This window comes from Narcine bancroftii, chromosome 1 (assembly GCF_036971445.1).
Source record: "Narcine bancroftii isolate sNarBan1 chromosome 1, sNarBan1.hap1, whole genome shotgun sequence".
Taxonomy (NCBI): Eukaryota; Metazoa; Chordata; class Chondrichthyes; order Torpediniformes; family Narcinidae; genus Narcine; species Narcine bancroftii.
Window position 1 is genome coordinate 222,130,340 of NC_091469.1, and position 27,458 is coordinate 222,157,797.

General features: G+C 39.9%; 1 protein-coding gene across 7 annotated transcripts in view; it reads right to left on the minus strand.

Annotated features, from left to right (window-relative positions):
- Positions 1-2,388: 2,388 nt before the first annotated feature.
- The window catches only part of kiaa0825 (KIAA0825 ortholog), a 313,741-nt gene continuing 288,671 nt past the window's right edge, over positions 2,389-27,458 (minus strand). For 2 of the 7 annotated variants that reach the window (XM_069891206.1, XM_069891301.1), the window contains exon 21: positions 2,390-3,314. In XM_069891206.1, coding sequence (XP_069747307.1) covers positions 3,265-3,314 — 50 coding nt within the window. In that variant the 3' untranslated portion in view covers positions 2,390-3,264. Of the gene's footprint in view, positions 3,315-27,458 lie in introns of all 7 variants that reach the window. The other 5 variants (XM_069891196.1, XM_069891273.1, XM_069891264.1 and 2 more) reach the window with 5 other exon arrangements.

Sequence of the window (27,458 nt, forward strand, 5' to 3'; positions counted from 1 at the left end):
GCTTATCTTTGTGAGGTTTTTCAGTTGGTTGTTTTTCCAGACTCTTTTGTGTAGTCTTCCAAAGGCGCTATTTGCCTTGGCGAGTCTGTTGTCTATCTCGTTGTCGATCCTTGCATCTGATGAAATGGTGCAGCCAAGATAGGTAAACTGGTTGACCATTTTGAGTTTTGTGTGCCCGATGGAGATGTGGGGGGGCTGGTAGTCATGGTGGGGAGCTGGCTGATGGAGGACCTCAGTTTTCTTCAGGCTGACCTCCAGGCCAAACATTTTGGCAGTTTCCGCAAAACAGGACGACAAGCGCTGAAGAGCTGGCTCTGAATGGGCAACTAAAGCGGCATCGTCTGCAAGGAGTAGTTCACGGACAAGTTTCTCTTGTGTCTTGGTGTGAGCTTGCGGGCGCCTCAGATTGAAGAGACTGCCATCCGTGCGGTACCGGATGTAAACAGCGTCTTCATTGTTGAGGTCTTTCATGGTCTTTCAGCATCATGCTGAAGAAGATTGAAAAGAGGGTTGGTGTGAGAACGCAGCCTTGCTTCACGCCATTGTTAATGGAGAAGGGTTTAGAGAGCTCATTTCTGTATCTGACCTGACTTTGTTGGTTTTCGTGCAGTTGGATAACCATGTTGAGGAACTTTGGGGGGCATCCGAGGCACTCTAGTATTTGCCAAAGCCCTTTCCTACTCACGGTGTCGAAGGCTTTGGTGAGGTCAACAAAGGTGATGTAGAGTCCTTTGTTTTGTTCTCTGCACTTTTCTTGGAGCTGTCTGAGGGCAAAGACCATGTCAGTAGTTCCTCTGTTTGCGCGAAAGCCACACTGTGATTCTGGGAGAACATTTTCGGCAACATTAAAAGGCAAAGGAGGAAAAACCCAACACCCAACCCCAACCGACCAATTTTCCCCTGCAACCGCTGCAACCGTGTCTGCCTGTCCCGCATCGGACTTGTCAGCCACAAACGAGCCTGCAGCTGACGTGGACATTTTACCCCCTCCATAAATCTTCGTCCGCGAAGCCAAGCCAAAGAAAAGAAAGAAAGAGGTATTATTCTATTTAGGAGAATCCTAGCGAAGATTTTGCCTGCAATGGAGAGCAGCGTGATTCCCCTGTAGTTTGAGCAGTCTGATTTCTCGCCTTTGTTTTTGTACAGGGTGATGATGATGGCATCACGAAGGTCCTGAGGCAGCTTTCCTTGGTCCCAGCAGAGCTTGAAAAACTCATGCAGTTTGGCATGCAGAGTTTTGCCGCCAGCCTTCCAGACCTCTGGGGGGGTTCCATCCATACCTGCTGCTTTGCCACTTTTCAGTGTTCAATTGCCTTATATGTCTCTTCCCGGGTGAGGACCTCATCCAGCTCTAGCCTTAAGGGCTGTTGAGGGAGCTGGAGCAGGGCGGATTCTTGGACTGAGCTAATAGTGTTGAAAAAGCTGTTACTCAATGTGCAGAAGTAGGTAAACAACCTACATTCAAAAAAAAGAGCAGTTAAGGGGTTAGGTTGTAATTGAATAATCAATATATCTTTCCAAAATTTTTTCTAACATGGGACATGATCAAAACTTATGAGTCAATGACGCCACATCAGTATTGTATCTATCACAAGTATAACCAAAGTGAAGCCAAGACAAAAAATTTTAGTCCAAAAACCTATGAAATTGAAACCAAATACATATTGAATCTTTAATAATTGGATTGGAAATATACTTACGGATCTTAGATAGTCTGAAAGGTAATGTTGGTCCTAAAAAAAGAAGCTAAGGGATAATTTTGGATAGATTTCAAATCCAAATCTATCCAGATTGGATGATTAAATTTATCAAAGTAATAAATCCAAAAAAAAAGCAAATATTAACTACTCATAGTAAAATCTCAAATATGATAAGGACATACCATCATCTATCTTCAGTTTCTCTGAAGCTTACTCAAGCTGGCCCCCTTACCATTCCAAATAGAAGATGAAATCTTAGAAACAATATTATCAAAATAAAATTTCAGAATAAAAATTAAGGGAGCTCTTAAACACTGCTCTCTCCTTAGCTAAATCCATTTTGGTTTTCTCGCCCATTTCCACCAGACCCGTATGAAATTCAGTTATTTCCTGTTTAGTTCCATTTGCAACTGACTTCCTTCTCTGCTTTCTTTCTGAACTTTAAAAAAAAATTGTGACATCATATCACACGCGAAAAAAAAACTTTTGGATATTTGGAATTCTGGTTGTTTGGTTTTCAGTTAATCGGAAGTATACTGTTGGAAGATGTATTTCCTGATTTATCCTAACCCAGTATCCAGTTGTAATTTTGGGGCTTACCTGTGTGCCCTCTTAAGCTCCTTATTAATCTTGCCTTAAACATGAGAAGCTACAAAAAAATAACAACCAATAGCTTAGATTAATACTAACTGAATTATCAATTGCCCAAAGAAGTGCTTATAGAAAACTGAGATGCAATTGATCTAGTCAGCTTTATTGGAATAAGATGGAATATTATCAGTAGGCTGTGAGAAAGAACTCCAAGTGGAGGTTGGATGTAGGTTTAAAGAGAGAAAACCCTAAGGTCAATTTTGCAGGTTGAATACTGATTTTCAACATAAATTCAAGCATTCCCATCTCTCACATGATGTTCACATATTTATCAACAGTTGTCAGTCACCTGTAATTATGCCAGGACTCTAAAAGAGAACTTTTACTGTAATTTAATGATCACATCACAGAAGTACTGCAGATAATGCTTTATAAGATCTCTAGTTTATTTTTAGAAACTTTCATCAAGCTACTTTGAAGCAAGTTTTAACAGTGATTTATTACATACAAGAACCTACACAAACACAACATTCACAGTATTCCTTTTCAAACAAGAGCCATTAGTTTATTTGGAGCAGAATTGAGACTGATCTGTCCTTCTTTGCAGGCTAAGTCTAAATGTCAGCTACCTGACATTTCCAGATAAACTTCTGAAGCCTCAGGGCAAGAGGTAAATAATGCATTACTCACCACGTCCACAAATCTCACTAATTTCTTCAGAAATACAATTTATATCCAATTTAACCATATTGCAAGCTTTTTTGTTACAGGCATTAAACACTAACTTACTCAGAATATAGTTTGTTTAATTTTAAATATATTTCCATGTTTTCTAATGTTTTATCTTCTGTATAATTTTTTTTTTTAAAAACAGTTGATGAAAACAACTAAATTGAACCACATTTTTAATTAATGTTTTTGCCATACTATATTTCTTTGTCCTCACAAAAGTACATCTTTTGCAGGTGGTCTATCATTTCCTTTTCTTTGGCTTCAAGAGTTGAAGAAGCTTGCATTTCCCATCTGGAAAATATAATCAAAGTATATATATATATATATAGCAGATTGTTAGAAATGTTATTTGCACTTGAATAAGTCACAGAAAAAGAATATATGGTTGTTTTAAAAAAAAAACAGCTTTTGCAAGCTATTATTAGCAAAGCTAAGTTTTATGTTACCATCAAACATTATTACTTTTCTACATTGTGAAAATATTAATTTGCATTCACATCCAATGTTTTTGGAACATCGGTTGGTATGAACTAAATTTGAGGGAAACTTTCAATGGTCACAAATTTCCCTGACATGGTTGTGTTTAATGCACAACTATCAACACAAAATAAAATAATTTATGTTAGCTTAACATCTATAGTAGGGAAATGCTTGAAGCTATCATTGAGGGAGAAATACCAAGACATCTGGATAGAAATTGTTCCATCAGGCAAACACAGTACTGATTCAAGAAGGACGGGTCCTGTTAACAAATTTACTGGAGTTCTTTGAAGATATAACAAGTGCAGTGGATAGAGGGAAAAGGGTGGATGTTGTATACATGGATTTCCAGCAGGCATCTGACAAGGTGCCACATAAAATACTTATCCATAAGGATGCATGGAAACCATGCAGGTGTTTCCACATTTATTTCCAAAGTCATAGGGCTGTAAAAATCTACTCCTTTGTTGAGCATGGCAAAAATTGGCATCATCTATGTTCTTTATGGTAAATATCCTCCACGATCAAACATGTAATGTTTACGCAAGTGCCAGGTACAATTTTGCGCAAATATCATGATTACTATTTTTGCAAAATTATTGAACAAAAGCATTAAAATTCATCTTCTCAGTGGCCCAAAATGTTACGCTGTTTTACAAGAGATAAATGCACGAAAAGGAATATATTGTATGCCTATGAGCAAAGAGTGAAAATAATTCTCAAAACACACAATATGAGTTGGACTGGGACACAACTTGAACACAATGGAAAGTAAGACACAGAGATCTGCATAATTCATTATCCAGTAAGTATTAAATTAATGTATGGAATGAAGATGAGAAAAGGAACAAATGGGAAGCCAAGAATTAATATGGAGAAGGATTATGAAAGATACAACTGAGCAATAACAAACAAAGGAAGGCATAGTTGTGGAAAATGACAACAGAAACATTTAAATGAAGGAACAGTGAATAACAGCAGAAACTAGATCAGTACATCACAGTTTGGAGCTTGCCAATGCACATTCTATGTACATTCTTTGAAATGAAGATGTATCAGATTTTTAAAAATATACTCGTATTCAGAATATGTCATTTATTTATGTTTACTAATCAAAAGCTTATTAATCCATGAAGCATTTCTTTCACTAGATTCTGTAAATCATCTCATTTTCTTTTATCAATGTTAAAAACAAAATGAAAAGTACATGAATTGAGTTCAGCCAAAAGTGCTTGAGATAGTGGTGCTGGATCCATAAAATCTAAGAATCAGCAACCTCATGTCTTTCATTATTTGCTATTATTGTACAATGCAGTTTCAGAGAAGCTGAGATCCCTTTACCTTATCTCAACTTTCACAAAGGATACAGAGATTATGCACTTAAACAAGAGTGTCTGCAGATGCTGTGATTATAGTGCTGTACACAAAAGTACTTGAGAAATTCAGCAGGTCATGCAACATGACAAGGTACATACCCAACATTCCAGGCCTGCGTCCTTTGTAAAGGTATGAGCAGAAAGCAGGCAGCAGCCTGAATAAAAAGGTAAGGGCACTTTTGTCACACAAGGATAAATCACCAACTAACTGCTCACATCATGGTCTTTCTGTATGCAGACATGTACTGATAGGGTGAAGATGCTGCAATTGTAATAAGCACTCCAAAAATGATGGAGAAACTCAAACCAGTCTATTCAACACCTAAAGAGACAAAGATAATATTGCCGTTGCTTCGGGCCTGAGCCTCACTGTATATAGAAAAATACTACATCTGACATCTCCCCTAAACTTTCTTCCACTCACCTTCAACAGATGACTTCTCTTATTGGCCATTGCCACCCTGGGATAAATGTGCTGCCTCTCCACCCTATCTATTTTATCTTTCTTCTTTGGCTTGGCTTCACGGACGAAGATTTATGGAGGGGTAAAGTCCACGTCAGCTGCAGTCTCGTCTGTGGCTGACAAGTCCGATGCGGGACAGGCAGACACGGTTGCAGCGGTTGCAAGGGAAAATTGGTTGGTTGGGGTTGGGTGTTGGGTTTTTCCTCCTTTGTCTTTTGACAGTGAGGTGGGCTCTGCGGTCTTCTTCAAAGGAGGTTGCTGCCCGCCGAACTGTGAGGCGCCAAGATGCACGGTTTGAAGTGATATCAGCCCACTGGCGGTGGTCAATGTGGCAGGCACCAAGAGATTTCTTTAGGCAGTCCTTGTACCTCTTCTTTGGTGCACCTCTGTCTCGGTGGCCAGGGGAGAGCTCGCCATATAACACGATCTTGGGAAGGCGATGGTCCTCCATTCTGGAGACGTGACCTACCCAGCGCAGTTTGATCTTCAGCAGCGTGGATTTGATGCTGTCGGCCTCTGCCATCTCGAGTACTTCGATGTTGGAGATGAAGTCGCTCCAATGAATGTTGAGGATGCAGCGGAGACAACGCTGGTGGAAATGTTCTAGGAGCCGTAGGTGATGCCGGTAAAGGACCCATGATTCGGAACCGAACAGGAGTGTGGGTATGACAACGGCTCTGTATACGCTAATCTCTGTGAGGTTTTTCAGTTGGTTGTTTTTCCTGACTCTTTTGTGTAGTCTTCCAAAGGTGCTATTTGCCTTGGCAAGTCTGTTGTCTATCTCGTTGTCGATCCTTGCATCCGATGAAATGGTGCAGGCGAGATAGGTAAACTGGTTGACCGTTTTGAGTTCAGTGTACCCGATAGAGATGTGGGGGGGCTGGTGGTCATGGTGGGGAGCTGGCTGATGGAGGACCTCAGTTTTCTTCAGGCTGACTTCCAGGCCAAACATTTTGGCAGTTTCCGCAAAACAGGACGTCAAGCACTGAAGAGCTTTTATACACCACTATTAAAACACATCTTACGTTGCAACTATCCAAAGAGTAACTTTCTTCATCAGATATATCGTCAAATTCAGGAAATGCCCTCATAAATCTTCTCTGCAACTTCTCGAAAGTTTTCACATCCTTCCTATAATAATTTTACATTTTTCTAAGGTTATTCCTAATCCTCCTATGCTTGTTCTTCAAGGAAGAACTTTACTAGCAATTAAATCAAATACTATCTTTAAATCCATCACCATAAATATCCTTGGCATCACAATTAAACAGAAATTCAACTAAATGAATCCTCTAAATAATCATTCTAATGCAGAAGAATGGGTATTTTAATGATTCTCCATCCCACTAACAAAGCACAAGAGGAATGCACAAGAAGTTTACTACTAATCAGATTGTCTTTTCACCCTATCTTGGGTGCAAGTTACTTGCACACAATGATTAATCACATGGAGGTTCCAGCTCTAAATTATCTTTTCCTGTAGTCAGAGTAATAGTGTCTGAGCTAGTAGAAGTGCATATCAGATGGAAATAACAGTGTCCCTTATTTTTAAAAAAATTAAACATGCAGCCCGTGCTGCCCAATTACATCTAACTAACTTACAATCACGGTACTTCTGAATGGTGGGAGGAAACCGGAGCTCCTGGAGGAAACTCACACAGACACGGGGAAAAGGTACAAACTCCTTAAAAACAGCACCAGATTTAAACCCCGATGGCTGGTGCTGTAACAGCATTGCACTAACCATGCCGCCATTCTGACTCACTAGCTCATAAGGTCCCCCCACACATGCTTCACCATTCCCTGAGATGACTGAAGTGATCTTTGACTCATTATTTGTTTGCCTAATCCCCATAAACTTAATTCTTCAGCAATTGAATAACTTAGCTCAATGGTTTATCCATTCAACTAGATAACAACATTATTGCCATCATAAGTAGAATGTAATTCAGTGTTATAAATCGCTTACAGCACATAGATCGCTAGTTCTGAGCTGTTATGTTCTTTACCTCTCCCAACTTGTACTAAGGTATTGTATTAAGTGCTCTGGTACAATGTTTTGCACCAAGGAAAGAGAGGAATCTAATTAGGAACAGGCAATAAGATGGAGCACTGCAAAACAAGGTCAAAGAACTTGTAGCGCAACTCAGCACAAAGTCAAATGATTTACTGGCTATTACAGAATCATAGTTGCAGAATGGAGATGATGGAGTCTTAAATATCCAATGGTATCAGGTAATTCAAAAGGATAGGCAGGAAGGCAAGAGAAGTGGGGTATGATTTTAATTAACCAGGATCATTGTCTGATGAGGGCGCGCAAAATCATTGAGGACCCCTTTCACCCTGTACACAGCACTCTCCAGCTGCTTCCATCAGGATAGAGATACAGGAGTATGAGAGCCAGCATCACCAGGCTGAGGAACAGCTTCTTCCCACGGACAGTGAGAATGCTTTAAAACCATCTGCAATTCTCCATTTGTACAAAACAAAATGTATTTATTTATCTGTATAGACAAAATACTTGTGTATATGTATTGGTTGTCTGTATGCGTGTTATTTCTGGTGATGTGTCTGCATGTTTTGCACCGACTGGAGAACGCTGTTTCGTCAGGTTGTACTTGTATAATCAGATGACAATAAACTTGACTTAAGTAAGAGATCAAAGTAATAATGGAAGATGATAGAAGTAAGAAGGAGATGAAGATGAAAGGAGGAGAATGTTGAATCCATCTGTGCAGAGGTTAGGAATAGTAAGAGGAAAAACAATCACTGCTTGGAGTTGTCTATAGGCCATCAAATAATAACATTATGGTGTTACAGGGAATAACCTACAAGGGAACAAGCCATCTTTGATCTGGTCCTGTGCAATGAGTCAGGTAAAATAGTGACCTTGTAGTGAGGGACTACCTCAAAAAGAGTTATCACCATATGACTGAATTTCTTATACAGATGGTGGGAAGAATAGTATGATCGAAAAACCTACATATTATGCCTAAATAAGGGAAACTATAATGGGATTCAAGATTATTAGTATATGACAATACAAAACATTTACTATTACACAAACTTGCCTTTTTCCTGCCGCAAGGTAGACAAAGAATCGACATTAGTTTTGTCCAGCACCCTGTACTGTAGGAGAGAAAGAGAAGCAAGACTCCCTTCAGACTCACTGAGTGTGTATGGATTTGCCTCCCAGTAAATCGGCTGTTCAGTGTCCAGGGATGGGAATGGGGGTTTGGCCTTTCACACTAGACCACTCCTAACTGGGACACTGAACACTTTCACACTTGCAAGGGTTTATCCCTGGCATTTGTCTGTTCTACTTTTAATAGGAAGTGCCTGCAATGAAATTGCTCATTTCACCCTTGCCTGATCTCAACACCAGCTTCTGCAGACGCTGGGGATTGTACCAAGGCCAACAATCCCTGCCGTGAGAATGACATCATCTGATGCTGGCATTGAGCAGATGTTGCTTTCACATTTGCCATTTTAAATGCCGATTGGCGTTCAATTCCGCAGCCGCAAAGACTCCTGTTCAATCCATTGGCAATCAGAGCTACAGATCCACCCTCCGACACAATTAGGAGGCTTTCAGCGCCCAAGGACCTTTGGGAGTCCTTCTTGCCATCAGCACCCTTGAATCCCAGCTCCAATACCTGGTTCCCAGGAGCCTGTGAGGGTTCCTCAGCCACTGAGGCCCTCGCTCGCCACTGCCATGGTCACTGTCCTGTAGGGTCCTTCAGCCACTGAGCCCCTTAATGGTCTGCTCCTGTGGTATCTGTCCTGTAGGGCAGTCTCCTCTGCTTCTCCCTCTCAATGGGCAGTGTTTTCCCCATTTCTGGAGCTCTGCACTTGTCCACTGCTCCCTGGAGTCTGCAACCCCTCATAGCCGCTGCTGAGTATAGATGCCACCATCCTGCATACAGACTTCCATGGTTGCAGGATTTTACTTACAAACACCTTAACGGGCTGAGGAAGGCTTTCATGTAGATTTTAGCACAGTACTCAACAAAAGTACATTTCAGTTAAAAATAAGGCAAGTAAGGGTGGAGTGAGTACGCCTTGGATAATTAAGAAAATATAGGAAGGCATCAAATTAAATGCTCATGCTTACAATGTCGCCAAGAGTAGTGGGAACCTAAAAGATTAGGCAATCTTTTCTAAACAAAGAATCAGTTATTGAGCAGAAAGGAAAATAAAGGAAAGGTAGATTATGAAAAATATAAAAATAGAGAGTAAATGTTTATATAATTATATAGAACAGGAAAGGATGACTGAAGATGAGAATTTACATTGTGTAATGGGTGAGGCCTTGAATGATTGTTTTGTGTCAGTCTTCACAGTGGAAGACATGTTTAACATGACAAAGAGTGGCGTTAAAGATGTGATGGGACGTTAGGACCTCAATACAATCATCATCACCAAACAGGTAGTTCTGACCAAACTATGGGTAAAAGGTCCTGATAGAATGAATCCCAGGGTATTGAAAGAAATGGCAGAAGTTAAATTAGGTGCAAAAATGAGAGAGAATTTTACAGAAAAACATAAAATTATGAAAGTGATATATAAGAGAGGAAGGAAAATTGTTTCCAGTGGTATATTGGGGACCTCGCCTCAAGATGACATTACCTACTAAAAAATCAAATCCTGTGCAATAGGAGACACTTCACTCCCAGATGAGCTCAATGCTTTTGCGCCCGATTTGACCAACAGAAAAAGGAAGAACCCCTGTGCATCCTCACATCCCCTGATGAATCTCTACTGTTAGTATCCAATGGCAACATTTGGGCTGCCTTCAGGAGAGTGCATGCATGGAAAGCATCCAGTCTGGACTGAGTACCCGTTTGAGTACTAAAAACCTATGCTGACCAACCAGCCAGTATTTTCATGGATATCTTCAACATCTCAATCTGACAGGTGTTTCAAACAGGTGTCAATCGTATCAGAGCCCAGAAAGAGAGTGGTAACCTACGACCAGTGGCACATCATATTGATTAGATATTTTAAGCGGCTGGCGTTGAACATCAGTTTCTGCCTGAGCAGTGATATTGATTCATTCCAATTTGCCTAACACAGCAACAGATCTATGGCAGATGTCATCTCACTACTACTGTGAAAACACTGGAACCCCTGGACATCAAAGATACATACAGCATGATGCTCTTTCTTGACTAAATTTGGCATTCAATACTGTCATCCCCTCAAAAACTATCAGCAAACTCCAAGACCTGGGCCTCAATACCCTACAGTGCACTTGGACCCTGGATTTCCTCACCTCCAAGCCCCCATGAGTGTGAATTGACACAATTATCTCCTCCACAATCTCCATCAGAACCGGAGCACCATAGGTCTACATAATTAGCCCCCTGCTCCACTCGCTTTACACTAATGACTGTGTTGTTCGGTACAACAACACCATTTACAAATTTACTGATGATACCACAGTAGGGGGTTGTATAAAAAAGGGGCTAGGAGTCAGCATACAGGAAAGAGATTGAAAACTTGACTGAATGGTGTACTAACAATCAGCCCCTCACCAAAAGCAAGGAGCTGATTGTCAAATTTAGGAAGGGAAAACCAGAGGTGTATGATCCAGTGATCATTGGTGGAGAGAATGGGAAAATTTAAATTCCTGGAAGTCATTATCACAGAGGAGCTTTCCTGGATCCAACATACTAAATGTCTTTACTTCCTCAGGAGTTTGAGGGGGTTTTGTATGATGTCAGAAATCTTGGCAAATTTCTATAGATGTTAGGTGGAAAGTGTGCTGACAGGCTGCCTGGCAAGCAGGTACCAAAACCCCTAAGGGTAAAGCTCCGCGAAATTTAGTGGACACAGTACATCACAGGCAAAACAACGAGAAAATCTGCAGTCAGAGAGCTGCAGCAATCATCAAGGATTCACACCTCCCAGGATTTGCTCTGTTCTCATTATTGTCATCATATAGGTGCCACAAGACTCATACTACCAGGTTCAAAAATAGTTGCTACCCTTCATCCATCAGGCTCCTAAATAACGACTCAATCACAAATTCATTTAACAACTCTTACTTTGCACATTATTTATGACTGAATATATTTTTTTCTGTATTTGCACATTTTGTGTATATTTCTTTGTGTATACTTTTTTCTTTTGTATGCGTATCTTTTTCTTGAGTACAGTCAGCAGCTTTATCTGTAAATTTGTGGGAGGGGTGGTTAATTAACTATATTGATCATCTTTTTGGCAGCTCCACAGAGGGGGAGGAACCTGCAGATGCAGCGACTGTTAAATATTTTCAAAGAATGCGACTGAAAATAAAATAAAATGCTTTAAGGTTTATATATACATACAAATAAAGTTTGTTTAATGTGTATAGTATTTATGTCTTTTAAACTGATTATTCTTAATGCAGTTATTTGTTAGGCATTGTGTTTGTTCAACCAACTAGAAAATACACAAATCCTGCATCTACCAATCCCAATAGGTGCCAGATACCATGGATTTCACTGTATTTCTATAAAGCACGATTAAATATCATTGCAAAGTAATATGCTTGTTGAAATGGAATTGCTTTGTAAAAAGAATCAAATGTTTCTGAATAACTACCAGTAAACTATAGGCCTTTTTTATATAGAACCCCCACTTAATTGGCATGTGAATAGCCCATCTTTAAAGGCTGCTCGGGTCGTTCGCACTGAATCAAGAAACGCTGGGTCATTGCGACCTTTTACATAAGCAAGCCAGCATCCCAGAACAAAAGGAGACGGGACCTATAGCGCCAGCAACCTGTGTGATATAACATTACAGCTCCAACGTCCTTTGTGAACCCTTTTAGACAGAAGCCGTAGTCAAATGCATTGGCTCTGATACTATCTACCTTGGTAGTTTCAGACATGGGATGAAAATAACCCCCCCATCCCAAATTTGTGGCATTTATATAGGTAGTGGAAGCAGTTAAAAGGCAGTTAATTTCAGTGTAAAAGGGGCTTATGAAAGAAGTGATACTGACACATGGATCTTTGAGCCTGTGCCTATACGTTCATTTTCGTATCCAAGATTAACATCAATAATGGGGTGAGAATGACTTTGTAACTTACAAGTGTTACAAGCCTAGAGGACCCCAAAACCCAGCAGCAATAAATATTCACCAAGACAAATGGTTACTTAAACAAAAGTTGCTTTTAATTATCTTTAAACATGAAAACAGAATCACACGTTAACTTATCACTATTGACTTAACAAACCTAACTTGACCCCCTTCTAATTCAAAACGCACGTGTATGTAATGTGTGTGTGTAAGTTCAGAAAAGTTATTTGGTTCACAGTCCAATCTCACTTCTCATTCCTCCAAGTTCACTGGTTGCAGGAAATTCTTAAACTGTGCACAGAATTTAATATTTTTAAAGTTCCCCAGGCTTTGGTGCTTGAAAGGTAAATAGTTAACACTCAAGAAGGTTCTTGTTTTCAGAGAGACATATGTTGTTCCAGGACACCCACAATTGATTTACTTCCATTAGCCTCTTCAGTGTCTTGCTGATGAAACTTGCCCCCTCAGGGTTCTCCAGATGATAACCTTTTTCTTTCAGGTCTCCACAGAGTGCCCTTTTGTTTCTCCTATTTCAAGTGAAACATTAGACAGCCAGTCCTCTCCTCTTACATGAACCACAAGGGCTTTGACCAGACTGAACCAAGCACTCACAACTCATCTTCCAAAATGGGGTTGTCCACCAGCTTGCCAGCTTGTCCTGTTCAAGTTGCTGCTGGTTGACTGTAGAACTGATCTCTGTCTCTCTCTGCTTGAAAACCTCATGGCCCTCTTAGAACAGCAAGTTCCAATCCAGACAGAAGGCACTCTGACAAGCTCTTCTATCTGTTGCCTTTTTGTAAACAGCAATCCATTAGTGAAGTCTCTTGAGCACTTTCCAAAGCTTTTGCAAAGGCTTTGAGGCCCCGCCATGTCTAGTATTAGCAGAGCTCCATTATTTTAAATAAGATCTGTTTTAAAGTGTTTGTTATGACCTACAGTAACAAACCCTGCCCCAATTTATGTCCCAAAAACATACCTATATTCTGTCACACAAGAACTGATAGCATTTCAGTGCTAAAATTTCTACTAATACAGTAGTTGAATGTTGCAATAATTTCACTTCACTGGGTTGCTGATTATTAGAGAAATCATTAACAAAGAAAGAGAAGTAGTATATATTAATAGACGCAGTCTAGAATACTTCTGAACTTCAAATGTGGACAGTGAGAGTTTATGGGAAATTTTTATTTTGCATCACCACATTATCCATGGAACAGTGTGTAAGATGTAGACAAGATGCCATTGTACGCCAGATTTGGGTGCAGCAAAATGTTTGAAAATGCAAAGAAAGCTCAATATGCAATGTGACCAATGTGTAGAATTATGAGTGTGGAGAGTCATGTCCGGCTATCTGACAATGAATGCAAATTTATTGTGATTGGCCTTTTAAAAAACATTCCATTTGAGCCTTCATTATTGGTGAAATGTGATTTTCTTTTATGTGTGTGAGTGAATAGCCCCTGTCATTTTCAGACCAGCATGGTGATGAATTTTACTACTGATGTAGTTGGGGTATACTGGATGCTGGAGAAAAGGCATACACGAAGACAAAACAAAGCTCATGGTGTATGATGTTCATAACTGGCATTAAAATATACAGAAATGTGTGTAAAATTGGTTAAAATTGCATGTCAGTTTTAACTTTGTAAAATCCTTTCTGGAGTTGCGAAAATGAATTTCTAAGCTATGGCTTCCAAATTTGTGCTAGGAGGTTAAGTGACTGCTCATGTATTTTTCAGGATATAATTGATTTGAAAGTAAGTGTACTCTTTTTTTATAAGCTAATTATTGAATTACATTTGAATGCATCATTCTCAATCAAAAGATCATTTCAGCACATTGAAGATCTCAACATCTATTAGTATATTGAAGAAATATACATTAAGTTACAAACTAGTTGGAAATTGGCTTATTCTTAAATACATTCCATTTTTAAGTTGTTAGCTTTTCAATGACCATTAACTTTTACAAATTTTCAGAAGTGCCAAGTAGAGCAATTGAGTGGTTTTATTTTATTCACCCTGACAGCATATAATGTCTTTCATGGTACAGCAATAAATAGCATTCGCTGTCTTCAAGTAATTTTGCAGATAGAAGCAAGGGCTGCATAACGAACAAACCAGGGGTTGCGAGTTCGTTCCTCGCTGGGGCCTCATTTCTGTGAGGGGTGCTTGACAAAGTGGTGACTCTATCTTCCTTACAGTAGATAAATTAAAGAATTTGATGTTTGTTACATTCTAAATGTAGTATTACAGGACAATAATGGAACCTTTACTTTTACAATGAGAATTCTAGTGAATTACAATTCAAAGAATTTTGTTAATTTAAACAAAATAGAAGATTGTGAAAAGTAGGGCCATCAATTAACATGAAAACAATTAAGGTATAAAATATCCTTCATATTGCAATTCTCAGTTGAACTTAAGAATTTTAATTAAAGTAAAAAGAAAATACAGTAGTGATTTTGACCTGCCTTATGAGATGTGGAATGAGACCTAGGAATGTAAGTTACAATTGAACAGCATATCTAAACTAAATTGTTGATTTCTAACAACAAATATTTCCAGCTGACTCCTTATTTTCAGATTTCCAGCCACTGTATGGCTCTGCATCTTGACCAGCAGCAGTATTTATTTTTTGTACTGCTCTGAATTATCTCCCTCCATTTGCACTTCTACAGATAGATCAGCCTTGATGAAGATACATTCATACTTCCATCTCTACAGCTTAAAATGTATTTGTGTTCTCACTTTTCACTTTTGACAGCATTTTCCAGGAGCAGTATTGAGGTGAGCCTGCATCATTATGTGGTAATGGTAGCTGCAGAGCATTGGACCGGAAGTCAATACAGAAAATCATTAAAACTACAGAAATGATCATTGGGATCTTCCTTTCATCTATTGATGATATTCACCTGAACGTTGCTTAAATAGGGCTCAAAGAATTATTAAGGATCCCTACCATCCATCACACGGTATATTTAACGTACTTCTTCTTTCTTCTTTGGCTTGGCTTCACGGACGAAGATTTATGGAGGGGGTAAAAGTCCACGTCAGCTGCAGGCTCGATTGTGGCTGACAAGTCCGATGCGGGACAGGCAGACACGGTTGCAGCGGTTGCAGGGGAAAATTGGTGGGTTGGGGTTGGGTGTTGGGTTTTTCCTCCTTTGTCTTTTGTCAGTGAGGTGGGCTCTGCGGTCTTCTTCAAAGGAGGTTGCTGCCCGCCAAACTGTGAGGCGCCAAGATGCATGGTTTGAGGCGAGATCAGCCCACTGGCGGTGGTCAATGTGGCAGGCACCAAGAGATTTCTTTAGGCAGTCCTTGTACCTCTTCTTTGGTGCACCTCTGTCACGGTGGCCAGTGGAGAGCTCGCCATATAACACGATCTTGGGAAGGCGATGGTCCTCCATTCTGGAGACGTGACCCACCCAGCGCAGCTGGATCTTCAGCACTGTGGACTCGATGCTGTCGGCCTCTGCCATCTCGAGTACTTTGATGTTAGGGATGAAGTCGCTCCAATGAATGTTGAGGATGGAGTGGAGACAACGCTGGTGGAAGCGTTCTAGGAGCCGTAGGTGATGCCGGTAGAGGACCCATGATTCGGAGCCGAACAGGAGTGTGGGTATGACAACGGCTCTGTATACGCTTATCTTTGTGAGGTTTTTCAGTTGGTTGTTTTTCCAGACTCTTTTGTGTAGTCTTCCAAAGGCGCTATTTGCCTTGGCGAGTCTGTTGTCTATGTCGTTGTCGATCCTTGCATCTGATGAAATGGTGCAGCCGAGATAGGTAAACTGTTTGACCGTACTACCATCAGGAAAAAGGTACAGGAGCATCAAAATCACAATTGCCAGGCTGGGAACTTCTTCCAACAGTTTGTGAGATTGATGAACACTATCCTTTAACCTTGGGTCTTTTCTAAATGAAACAAAGTAAATTATTCCAGAAAATTTTTTATATTTATATATTATACACACACATATTTTATGCACGTATATGATTAGGTACTATGTGAAAATGTGAGGTCAACCAAGGTGATGTAGAGTCCTTTGTTTTGTTCTCTGCACTTTTCTTGGAGCTGTCTGAGGGCAAAGACCATGTCAGTGGTTCCTCTGTTTGTGCGAAAGCCGCACTGTGATTCTGGGAGAATATTCTCGGCGACACTAGGTATTATTCTATTTAGTAGAATCATAGCGAAGATTTTGCCTGCAATGGAGAGCAACGTGATTCCCCTGTAGTTTGAGCAGTCTGATTTCTCGCCTTTGTTTTTGTACAGGGTGATGATGGTGGCATCACGAAGATCCTGAGGTAGTTTACCTTGGTCCCAACAAAGCTTGAAAAACTCATGCAGTTTGGCATGCAGAGTTTTGCCGCCAGCCTTCCAGACTTCTGGGGGGATTCCATCCATACCTGCTGCTTTGCCACTTTTCAGTTGTTCGATTGCCTTATATGTCTCATCCAGGGTGGGAACCTCATCCAGCTCTAGCCTTAGGGGCTGTTGAAGGAGCTGGAGCAGGGCGGAATCTTGGACTGAGCGGTTGGCACTGAAAAGAGATTGGAAGTGTTCTGACCATCGGTTGAGGATGGAGATCTTGTCGCTGAGGAGGACTTTGCTGTCTGAGCTGCGCAGCGGGCTTTGGACTTGGGGTGAGGGGCCGTACACAGCCTTTAGAGCCTCATAGAAACCCCTGAAGCCTTCGACACCGTGAGCAGGAAAGGGCTTTGGCAAATACTAGAGCGCATCGGATGTCCCCCAAAGTTCCTCAACATGATTATCCAACTGCACGAAAACCAACAAGGTCGGGTTAGATACAGAAATTAGCTCTCTGAACCCTTCTCCATTAACAATGGCGTGAAGCAAGGCTGTGTTCTCGCACCAACCCTCTTTTCAATCTTCTTCAGCATGATGCTGAACCAAGCCATGAAAGACCCCAACAATGAAGACGCTGTTTACATCCGGTACCGCACGGATGGCAGTCTCTTCAATCTGAGGCGCCTGCAAGCTCACACCAAGACACAAGAGAAACTTGTCCGTGAACTACTCTTTGCAGATGATGCCGCTTTAGTTGCCCATTCAGAGCCAGCTCTTCAGCGCTTGACGTCCTGCTTTGCGGAAACTGCCAAAATGTTTGGCCTGGAAGTCAGCCTGAAGAAAACTGAGGTCCTCCATCAGCCAGCTCCCCACCATGACTACCAGCCCCCCCCCCCCACATCTCCATCGGGCACACAAAACTCAAAACGGTCAACCAGTTTACCTATCTCGGCTGCACCATTTCATCAGATGCAAGGATCGACAATGAGATAGACAACAGACTCGCCAAGGCAAATAGCGCCTTTGGAAGACTACACAAAAGAGTCTGGAAAAACAACCAACTGAAAAACCTCACAAAGATAAGCGTATACAGAGCCGTTGTCATACCCACACTCCTGTTCGGCTCCGAATCATGGGTCCTCTACCGGCACCACCTACGGCTCCTAGAACGCTTCCACCAGCGTTGTCTCCGCTCCATCCTCAACATCCATTGGAGCGCTTACACCCCTAACGTCGAAGTACTCGAGATGGCAGAGGTCGACAGCATCGAGTCCACGCTGCTGAAGATCCAGTTGCGCTGGATGGGTCACGTCTCCAGAATGGAGGACCATCGCCTTCCCAAGATCGTGTTATATGGCGAGCTCTCCACTGGCCACCGTGACAGAGGTGCACCAAAGAAAAGGTACAAGGACTGCCTAAAGAAATCTCTTGGTGCCTGCCACATTGACCACCGCCAGTGGGCTGATAACGCCTCAAACCGTGCATCTTGGCGCCTCACAGTTTGGCAGGCAGCAACCTCCTTTGAAGAAGACCGCAGAGCCCACCTCACTGACAAAAGGCAAAGGAGGAAAAACCCAACACCCAACCCCAACCAACCAATTTTCCCTTGCAACCGCTGCAATCGTGTCTGCCTGTCCCGCATCGGACTTGTCAGCCACAAACGAGCCTGCAGCTGACGTGGACTTTTTACCCCCTCCATAAATCTTCGTCCGTGAAGCCAAGCCAAAGAAGATGTGAAAATGTATTGTGTATGTATTTGTGCATCGTTTGTAATGCAGTTTCATCTGTTTATACAGTATATATAGTCAGATAATAATAAACTTGAACGATGAAAAGTCATCAATCTGAAATGTTAACTGTAGTTCCTTCATCATGGATGCTGATCGACCTGTGTATTATCTCTAGAATTTTCTGTTCATATTTCAGATTTTTAGCTAAGAGTTCTTTCTCAATTTGTGAATTTATTAATAGTGCTTCTGTTAATACCCTTGTGCATTGTCAACTACCATACCCTCAGACAGCATGTACCCGATTTAACCACCCTGATGAAGGGCTCAAGCCCAAAATGTTGCTTACCTATCCTTATCAACTTCTCAGGAGTCAAATCTAATTGATGAATAAAATTATAATTAACCATAATATATCTCACATTTATTAATTTTGTAATACTATCAATACACATATTTGACAATTCCGCCCAAGACAATTCAATATCTAAATCTTTCTCCCATTTCTCTTTTGTCCTATATAGCCCAACTTTATCCATCTTTTCTTGGAACAACCTATCTGATATAAATCCTTTTGTTTCCTTGTCAACCATTAAAATCTCAAACTTAGATTGACTCAGTAAAATTAAATCCTTATCAAATTGTGTTTACAAAAAATCTCGAACTTGATAATAAACAAAAATAGAATTTGCAGAAATACAAATTTCTCTTGTAATCTATTAAATGTAGAAAATTTACCTGCCTCAAAACAATTTTGTATAATACTAATTCCTTTCACATCTACTCTATCTATTCCCTTCATAATTTTAAATACCTCTATCAAATCCCCTCTCAACCATCTACGCTCCAACAAATAAAGTCCCAGTCTATTCAATCTTTCTCCGTATTCAAGATACTGCAATCCGGGTCACAGTTTTGTAAACCTTCTTTGCACCCTCTCTATCTTATTTATATCCTTCCTATAATTTGGAGACCAGAACTGCACACAATACTCCAAACTAGGGCTCAATAAAGCCTTAAAGAGTCTCAACATCACTTCACAGCTCCTATATTCTATGCTATTATTTATAAAGGCCTGCATACCAAAAGCCTTCTTCACCACCCTATCTACATGAGAATCCACCTTCAAGGAACGCTGAACCATTATTCCAAGATCCCTCTGTTCCTCTGCATTCCTCAATGCCCTCCCCTTCACTGCACACGTCCTATTTTGGTTATTCTTCCCAAAATGAAGCACCTCAGACTTATCTACATTAAGTTCCATCTGCCACCTTTCACTTTTCTGTAGTCCATGAAAACCCTCTTCGCTATCCACAACTCCCCCTATTTTAGTGTCATCTGCATATTTACTCACCCAATTTACCACCCCGTCATCCAAATCATTAATATAGTTAGGAGAATGTCTTAAAGAGGTTATATAAGAGGAATAAAAAGCAATATAGATGGGTTAAGTGAATGAGTAAAGATGAAGCATGATGTGGGAAAATACCTTCCCCTAGTTAGACTTAAAAAATACCCGATTTTAAAACTTGTAAAAGTGGTTAAAAATAGTATTTACAGACTTTGGAATAGTGGAGGATTGAAATGGCTACAAACGTGAAGAAATCAAAGCTCAATTGCAAAAGAAATTACTTCATAAAAGTGTTGAAGAATTGAGGCCTACCTACCAAGTTGAAGCCACGGAGTTGTCATTTGGAGCTCCCAAGCCTCAGAGGACTCTTGCTCGGCTAAGTATTACACCGGCACCGATCGCGCATTCGTCGAAGAAAAAATGTAAAAATAGTAGGTCTTCCAAAAGATATGGAAGGTTCAGATCCGGTAAAAAATTTTAAGAAATGGATTCCTGAGGTATTGGGCAAGGAATTTTTTTCCAGGTGGTCTAGAGTTGGATTGAGCGCATAGAGCATTGAGGAAAATAAACATCTCCAGGTCAACCACCGAGGGCAGTTCTGATTCGTTGTTTGAAATACCAAGATAGAGAAATGATATTACGAGTTGCGGTGCAGAAGGTGCGGCAAAATCAGACTCCAATGATGGTTCAAAATAACAGAGTGTTTTTCTATGCGGATTTGCGTCAAGAAATTATTATTATTATGAAGAACAACAAAGAGCATATCTACTAAAATTCCATCACTATGGCACTATGGCCCCCTTAGGACTCTGCTCAAAGTTTATGGGCCCCCTTTCCTGTGAAGCAGTCAAGTTTTGGTTTCTTCTGTACTTCTCTCCTACTGACTACATAAAAAATATAAATATTAATGTTGTGTGAGCTGGAAAGAAAACAAAGCTTTTACTTTAGTGTGCTGTGGCCCCCTGGGGGTGGGGCTGGAGGGCCCCATTGAGAATGACTGTTGTAGAGTAATGGACTGTTGTAGAGTCCTTGCTGACTGATAGGAAAGAGTTACAGATTAGAAAGTTATGAATTAATTTGATATTTGATATTTGTTATACTATTTCACTCAATGTTTACCTAGAATTTTAAGTAGTTTGAGATAAATGTCAAAAAATGATAAAAATGTTTGATGACTGCAATATTACTCCTTTCACAAGACTTAAAGGTCAACTGGTATATTTCAATGTATTTTTTTTCTTATTTTGATCCTATTATTTCCATGGTACAAAACAATTCACATAATTAGGTTAGGAAGCATCAGAATAATTGTTTTAATATCGATTATTCATTGAGAATTATCATAATCCCACACTGTCTGTAAGAAGTTTGTACGTTCTCCCTGTGTCTACGTGGGTTTTCTCCAGGGGCTTCAGTTTCCTCCAATCCTTCAAAACCATACTGGGCTGGAGGTTAATTGGGTGTAAAATGGGTGGCATGGACTCATAGGGCCAAATTGGCCTGTTACAGTGCTGTATATCTAATTTATATCAAAAAGTGAACCAATCAAAAACAGCAAAGGTTGTTGCTCCACAAAACAAGTTAGATAATGTGTGCAGATGAAAAAAAAATCATGAATCTGAAATTTGAATAAAAAATGCTGTTCTTCTTTCTAAAGCACCACATGTTTAAATATCAATTTGTCCCAGAGTACCAGAGGATTACAATTTCTGGGTCAAATTGTGTCATTTCACTGGGTCCTTGATTCTCCCATTCATGAATTACTGGTGAATAGAATGACATCATTCCCTGCACAATCTTTTTTAAACACAATCCAGAAAATTAGACTTGCTTAGCCATCAGTGATCATTGTCAGGCATTTTCAGGACAATGGGTTTGTCACAATGGAGCAATGATATGAGACCTCTATCCTATATTTACCCCTGTCACCTGTGCCCTTCACACCACAGTGTTAATTTTCCACTGCCTTCCTCACAATCCACTGATTTCTAGCCCAGCAATGGCCAAATACTACAATCTCCTAAATTGGCAAAGGCCTACAATCATTGGACTATAAAGGTGGCCCTGATCTCTACCTCTCCTGCTACTTATCTGATTTACCTTACCTATTCCTAGCCCTGATTTTGTTTACCAACATCACTATTTCACCACACACTTACCTGATCATTGGCACAAATGTGGTGGAACACAGTAGTACAGGAGGTGACCTCACTACACTTTACAGGCTGGCCCGCCTCTGACCCTATAACTCCTCTCTGTAAGAATCCCAATAAAAGCTGATAGCCCTAGACTCCTCCAACCATACCAGCCTTGGATCCAAGCAAGCAGCATGTAAAGACGTGCCTGATGCTTCAGGTTATTAAAGCCTTTAATTATTCGCTTTGAGTCTGCTTGTGGTTATTGATTGTGCTACAACAACACAAGCCCTAGATCAGATCAACACCTATAATACCATCTCCTACTCCCATCCCCAAATCCCTTTTGGCAGTATATTTTTCACTTGATAAAGCACTTTTCCTAGAACAAATCAAAATTAAATTTAGAAGAAATACATCCCTGTTTATGTTGAGCTCTGTGCCAGTTTATCTGTATTTATTAAGTGGAGTTTCACGTCAATGGAAGTAAATTTATTTACTTAAACAATGATGCAATTATTTTCAGGAATTCATAATTTGCAAATACTTTACAAATGTTTAACACACTATTAAAATTACTTCAAATGTGATAATAGCTTCCACATAGACATTGAGAAATGATCAACTTCATTATAAAATGCATGGATTACAAGTTACATGATTAATAAAATCAAAATTATTTGAAATGCTTTTTAAAAATATTCTTGCATTAAATGATATTTTTACCTCTACACAATGTACCAATTCATTTAAAATTGGATATTAAAATTATACATATATCCCCATTTAAAGAAATGAAAGGAAGGCAACATTATTAATATTAAAGAATAAAGTATCTTACTAGTTGCCTAGTCATATTTATCACTAATTTGTATTTCAGATGACAGCAGATTAAATAAAAAGTATCTATTGAGTAAAATTGCAGAATTTGCTTTTAATATTTACAAAGTTTTTGATTATTTACTTTGCAAGTCAAATGAAAGGTTATAATCTAATTTCATTTAATTTGAAACATCAATTGTTAAATTCCAGAGTGTACAATTTAATATGTTTAATAAATTCACTAAAGCTTACTGGTAATAATAATTTGTGTGCTCTGCATTTTTGAAACAATTAATGGATTATCTATATCTTGCATATTTTACATAAAAAGCAGAAGGATAAAATTGCCATCCTAAACAAAAATGCACTTTATAAGTTAAATGCATTGAGATGGAATTTCTTATCCTCTTTTAAAAGCAAACATTCCTGAACCAATTAAGCTGTATTGTAATAATTCCATGATTTATAGCAAGTTGTTAAAGTTTCAGAATTTGGCTATTCTATATTAAAATCACAATCAATCATGTCTTGCTTAAAAAGCTTGCAAGTAATGGCTGTTGTATAGCTGTTTTGGATGATAAAAGGAAAGAAGTATCAGCACTTGTCAACAAAACTACTTACAACATTGCATTAGCATTCATCAACTGGTGTATCTATTTATGATTCTGGCAGTTTCACGCACAGAGCTATAAGCTTATGAAACATTTTGTCTGCAGAAACCAATTGTACACTATTTGATAGAGTGGCAGAACAAATGTTGTCTTGATTTAGGTTTTGGTGCAAACAGAAGTGTGAATTCTCTGGCCAGAACCCTCATTGACATTAAAGGATTTACTCCAATTCATGTCAATCACTGTTATTAATTATCCATCAGTGTTCTTGCCAAAACAGAAAATATTAAATTTACTGAAAACAAGATGAATAAATGGATATAATAACACAGATACAGAGTTGCCAAAGTGTCATGGGTCGATTCAGGTAACTGTGATCACTGCTACAAACAGGGTGTAGCTTTGATTTTAGATTTTATTTTCTATGAGGAGCCAAATATCCACTTAGAATAGCAAAACTAAATTAATCTTCTTTTACCAACTCTCTGTCCAGGGATAACACACATTTTGCAATTTTTTTCAGCATCACAAGTGAAATTCCTACTTCTTACACACACCCAAAATTATTATCTACAGGGACAAGTGGTAAACAAATTCGCTCTTGGTGAGGACCCAATGTGAAATCAGGCCACATTCTCAGAATTCTTTTGGGTAAATCTATGCTCTTTTAAAATAACTATATATAAATAATGTGAATAGATTACTTGAACAATAATAAATATATTGTGAAGTATCTTTACAAATATTGTGAAATCATTACCAATCTTTTTGAATTTATTGTCAAATTGAATGTGAAGTATTTTTGCAAAGTTTTTTCATAAAATATCTCCTAAATGCATTGCACTTAAGAGATGAAGAAAGCAAATATTTTAAATTACTAAATGTTGTTATAATGTAGTTATAAATGATGTAATATTTTATAATAAATTATATAATGAAGTATATTACATATACACAACAGGTCTTTACATCATAAGGAGTGAAACACGCAAGTCTGCAGACACTGGGATTGTCGTAGAACACAGAAATGCTGGACGTTCAGGGTTGTAGCAAAATGTACCATGGTTGTATGTCAATTGGGTGTAATAGGGCGGCATGGGCTCGTGGGCCGTAAGGGCCTCTTACCATGCTGTATGTCTAACTTTAATGTTTAAAGTTGCACCACTGTGAAATTTTTTCAAGGGATGCCTACCCTGAAGAAGTTCTCCTACTTCAAGCATTTGTTTTTACTTTGCATCACAAGGGTCCAGATTTGATTTTTCTTTGACTTTTAGCCCACCTCACTGACAAAAGACAAAGGAGGAAAAACCCAACACCCAACCCCAACTAATCAATTTTCCCTTGCAACCACTGCAACCGTGCTTGCCTGTCCCGCATGGGACTTGTCAGTCACCAACGAGCCTGCAGCAGACGTGGACATACCCCTCCATAAATCTTCGTCTGCGAAGCCAAGCCAAAGAAGAAGAGAGATCAAATATATTTTTCAGTAATGAAGAATAACACTTAAAAACTATTCCTTCCATGAAATTAAGTGGAACATTAAATTGAAGGTTTTATACAGTTAAAACCTTGGCTGAAACTCTCAGAAGAAAATCAGTAAATATTTACTTCCCCTGAATATTGATGGTAATAGAAAGAAAGCAAAATATAAAGACTGTTGTTTATGTCAAACTACTGACTCCTAGAATCACGGTGCAGCTTTCGCACAAACAGAGGAACTACTGACATGGTCTTTGCCCTCAGACAGCTCCAAGAAAAGTGCAGAGAACAAAACAAAGGACTCTACATCACCTTTGTTGACCTCACCAAAGCCTTCGACACCGTGAGCAGGAAAGGGTTTTGGCAAATACTAGAGCGCATCGGATGCCCCCCAAAGTTCCTCAACATGGTTATCCAACTGCACGAAAACCAACAAGGTCGGGTCAGATACAGCAATGAGCTCTCTGAACCCTTCTCCATTAACAATGGCGTGAAGCAAGGCTTCGTTCTCGCACCAACCCTCTTTTCAATCTTCTTCAGCATGATGCTGAACCAAGCCATGAAAGACCTCAACAATGAAGACGCTGTTTACATCCGGTACCGCACGGATGGCAGTCTCTTCAATCTGAGGCGCCCACAAGCTCACACCAAGACACAAGAGCAACTTGTCCGTGAACTACTCTTTGCAGACGATGCCGCTTTAGTTGCCCATTCAGAGCCAGCTCTTCAGCGCTTGTCGTCCTGTTTTGCGGAAACTGCCAAAATGTTTGGCCTGGAGGTCAGCCTGAAGATAACTGAGGTCCTCCATCAGCCAGCTCCCCACCATGACTACCAGCCCCCCCACATCTCCATCGGGCACACAAAACTCAAAACGGTCAACCAGTTTACCTATCTCGGCTGCACCATTTCATCAGATGCAAGGATCGACAACGAGATAGACAACAGACTCGCCAAGGCAAATAGCGCCTTTGGAAGACTACACAAAAGAGTCTGGAAAAACAACCAACTGAAAAACCTCACAAAGATAAGCGTATACAGAGCCGTTGTCATGCCCACACTCCTGTTCGGCTCCAAATCATGGGTCCTCTACCGGCATCACCTACGGCTCCTAGAACGCTTCCACCAGCGTTGTCTCCGCTCCATCCTCAACATTCATTGGAGCGCCTTCATCCCTAACATCGAAGTACTCGCGATGGCAGAGGCCGACAGCATTGAGTCCACGCTGCTGAAGATCCAGCTGCGCTGGGTGGGTCACGTCTCCAGAATGGAGGACCATCGCCTTCCCAAGATCGTGTTATATGGCGAGCTCTCCACTGGCCACCGTGACAGAGGTGCACCAAAGAAGAGGTACAAGGACTGCCTAAAGAAATCTCTTGGTGCCTGCCACATTGACCACCGCCAGTGGGCTGATATTGCCTCAAACCGTACATCTTGGCGCCTCACAGTTCGGCGGGCAGCAACCTCCTTTGAAGAAGACCGCAGAGCCCACCTCATTGACAAAAGACAAAGGAGGAAAAACCCAACGCCCAACCCCAACCAACCAATTTTCCCCTGCAACCGCTGCAAACCGTGTCTGCCTGTCCCGCATCGGACTTGTCAGCCACAAACGAGCCTGCAGCTGACGTGGACATTTACCCCCTCCATAAATCTTCGTCCGCGAAGCCAAGCCAAAGAGAGACTGATCAGAAGTATATAATTTCCACAATAAGCCTTCTGCGTTTTAATACTGCCATATAAATTTGTGAATAAGATTGAACTAGAAAAGCAGTACTGTATAATGTACAAATATTGCTGGATTGAAATTTAAATTCGATCTCTTTTTTTTAAAGCATAAATGGCACAACAGTAGATTATTCTTTCATGAACCAAAGATGTAATAGGTACAATACAAAATATGTATCTTTGAATCATTCCATTTGTTCAATTGTTGCAACAAAAATGTTATATTCAAATAATATTACATTAGAACAAAATTCAATTTTTTAATACTTCTGGGCAATAGTACAGCTATTAAAATCTCACGCAAAATTCATGAAAGATTTGAAAAGAACAATTATGACTAAGGTTTAGGAAAGTAGCATTTTTTCTGAAAAATTCTTCTTTATTTCATGAATTTGTCAATTAGTCATTAGATTTAATAAAAGACCAGACCCTTTTGTTTTAAAAAAGTCTTAATTACATTAACGTTAGTGCACAAAGACATTCCGCCTCATTAGGTCAAGCCAGTATTATGCTCCATCAATCTCTCTCCATTCTTTTATCCCTCATTCTTACCTAGTTTTACCTTGAATTAATTTCTCATACTTATCACATGTTCCTTATGACAGAAGGCTCCACACTTCAAACTTTGGATCAATTGGTTTCCCCTTATGAGAAACAAGTTCATTCCAGAATCAGAATCAGGTTTATTGACTTGAATATGTGTCTGCATGAGAAGGGAGTTAAAGCTAAAGAATACCTACCCTTTGACCAGTTCTGTTGCTATGGCTGGTTCTGACGTGTATGTAATCAATGATGACGCCAGAATATCGATGATGGGCAATGCTATGTCAAGTATAAATGGCTAGACACGTTCTTCTTGAAGTTGATCCTCCCTTCTTATACGGTGATGTGA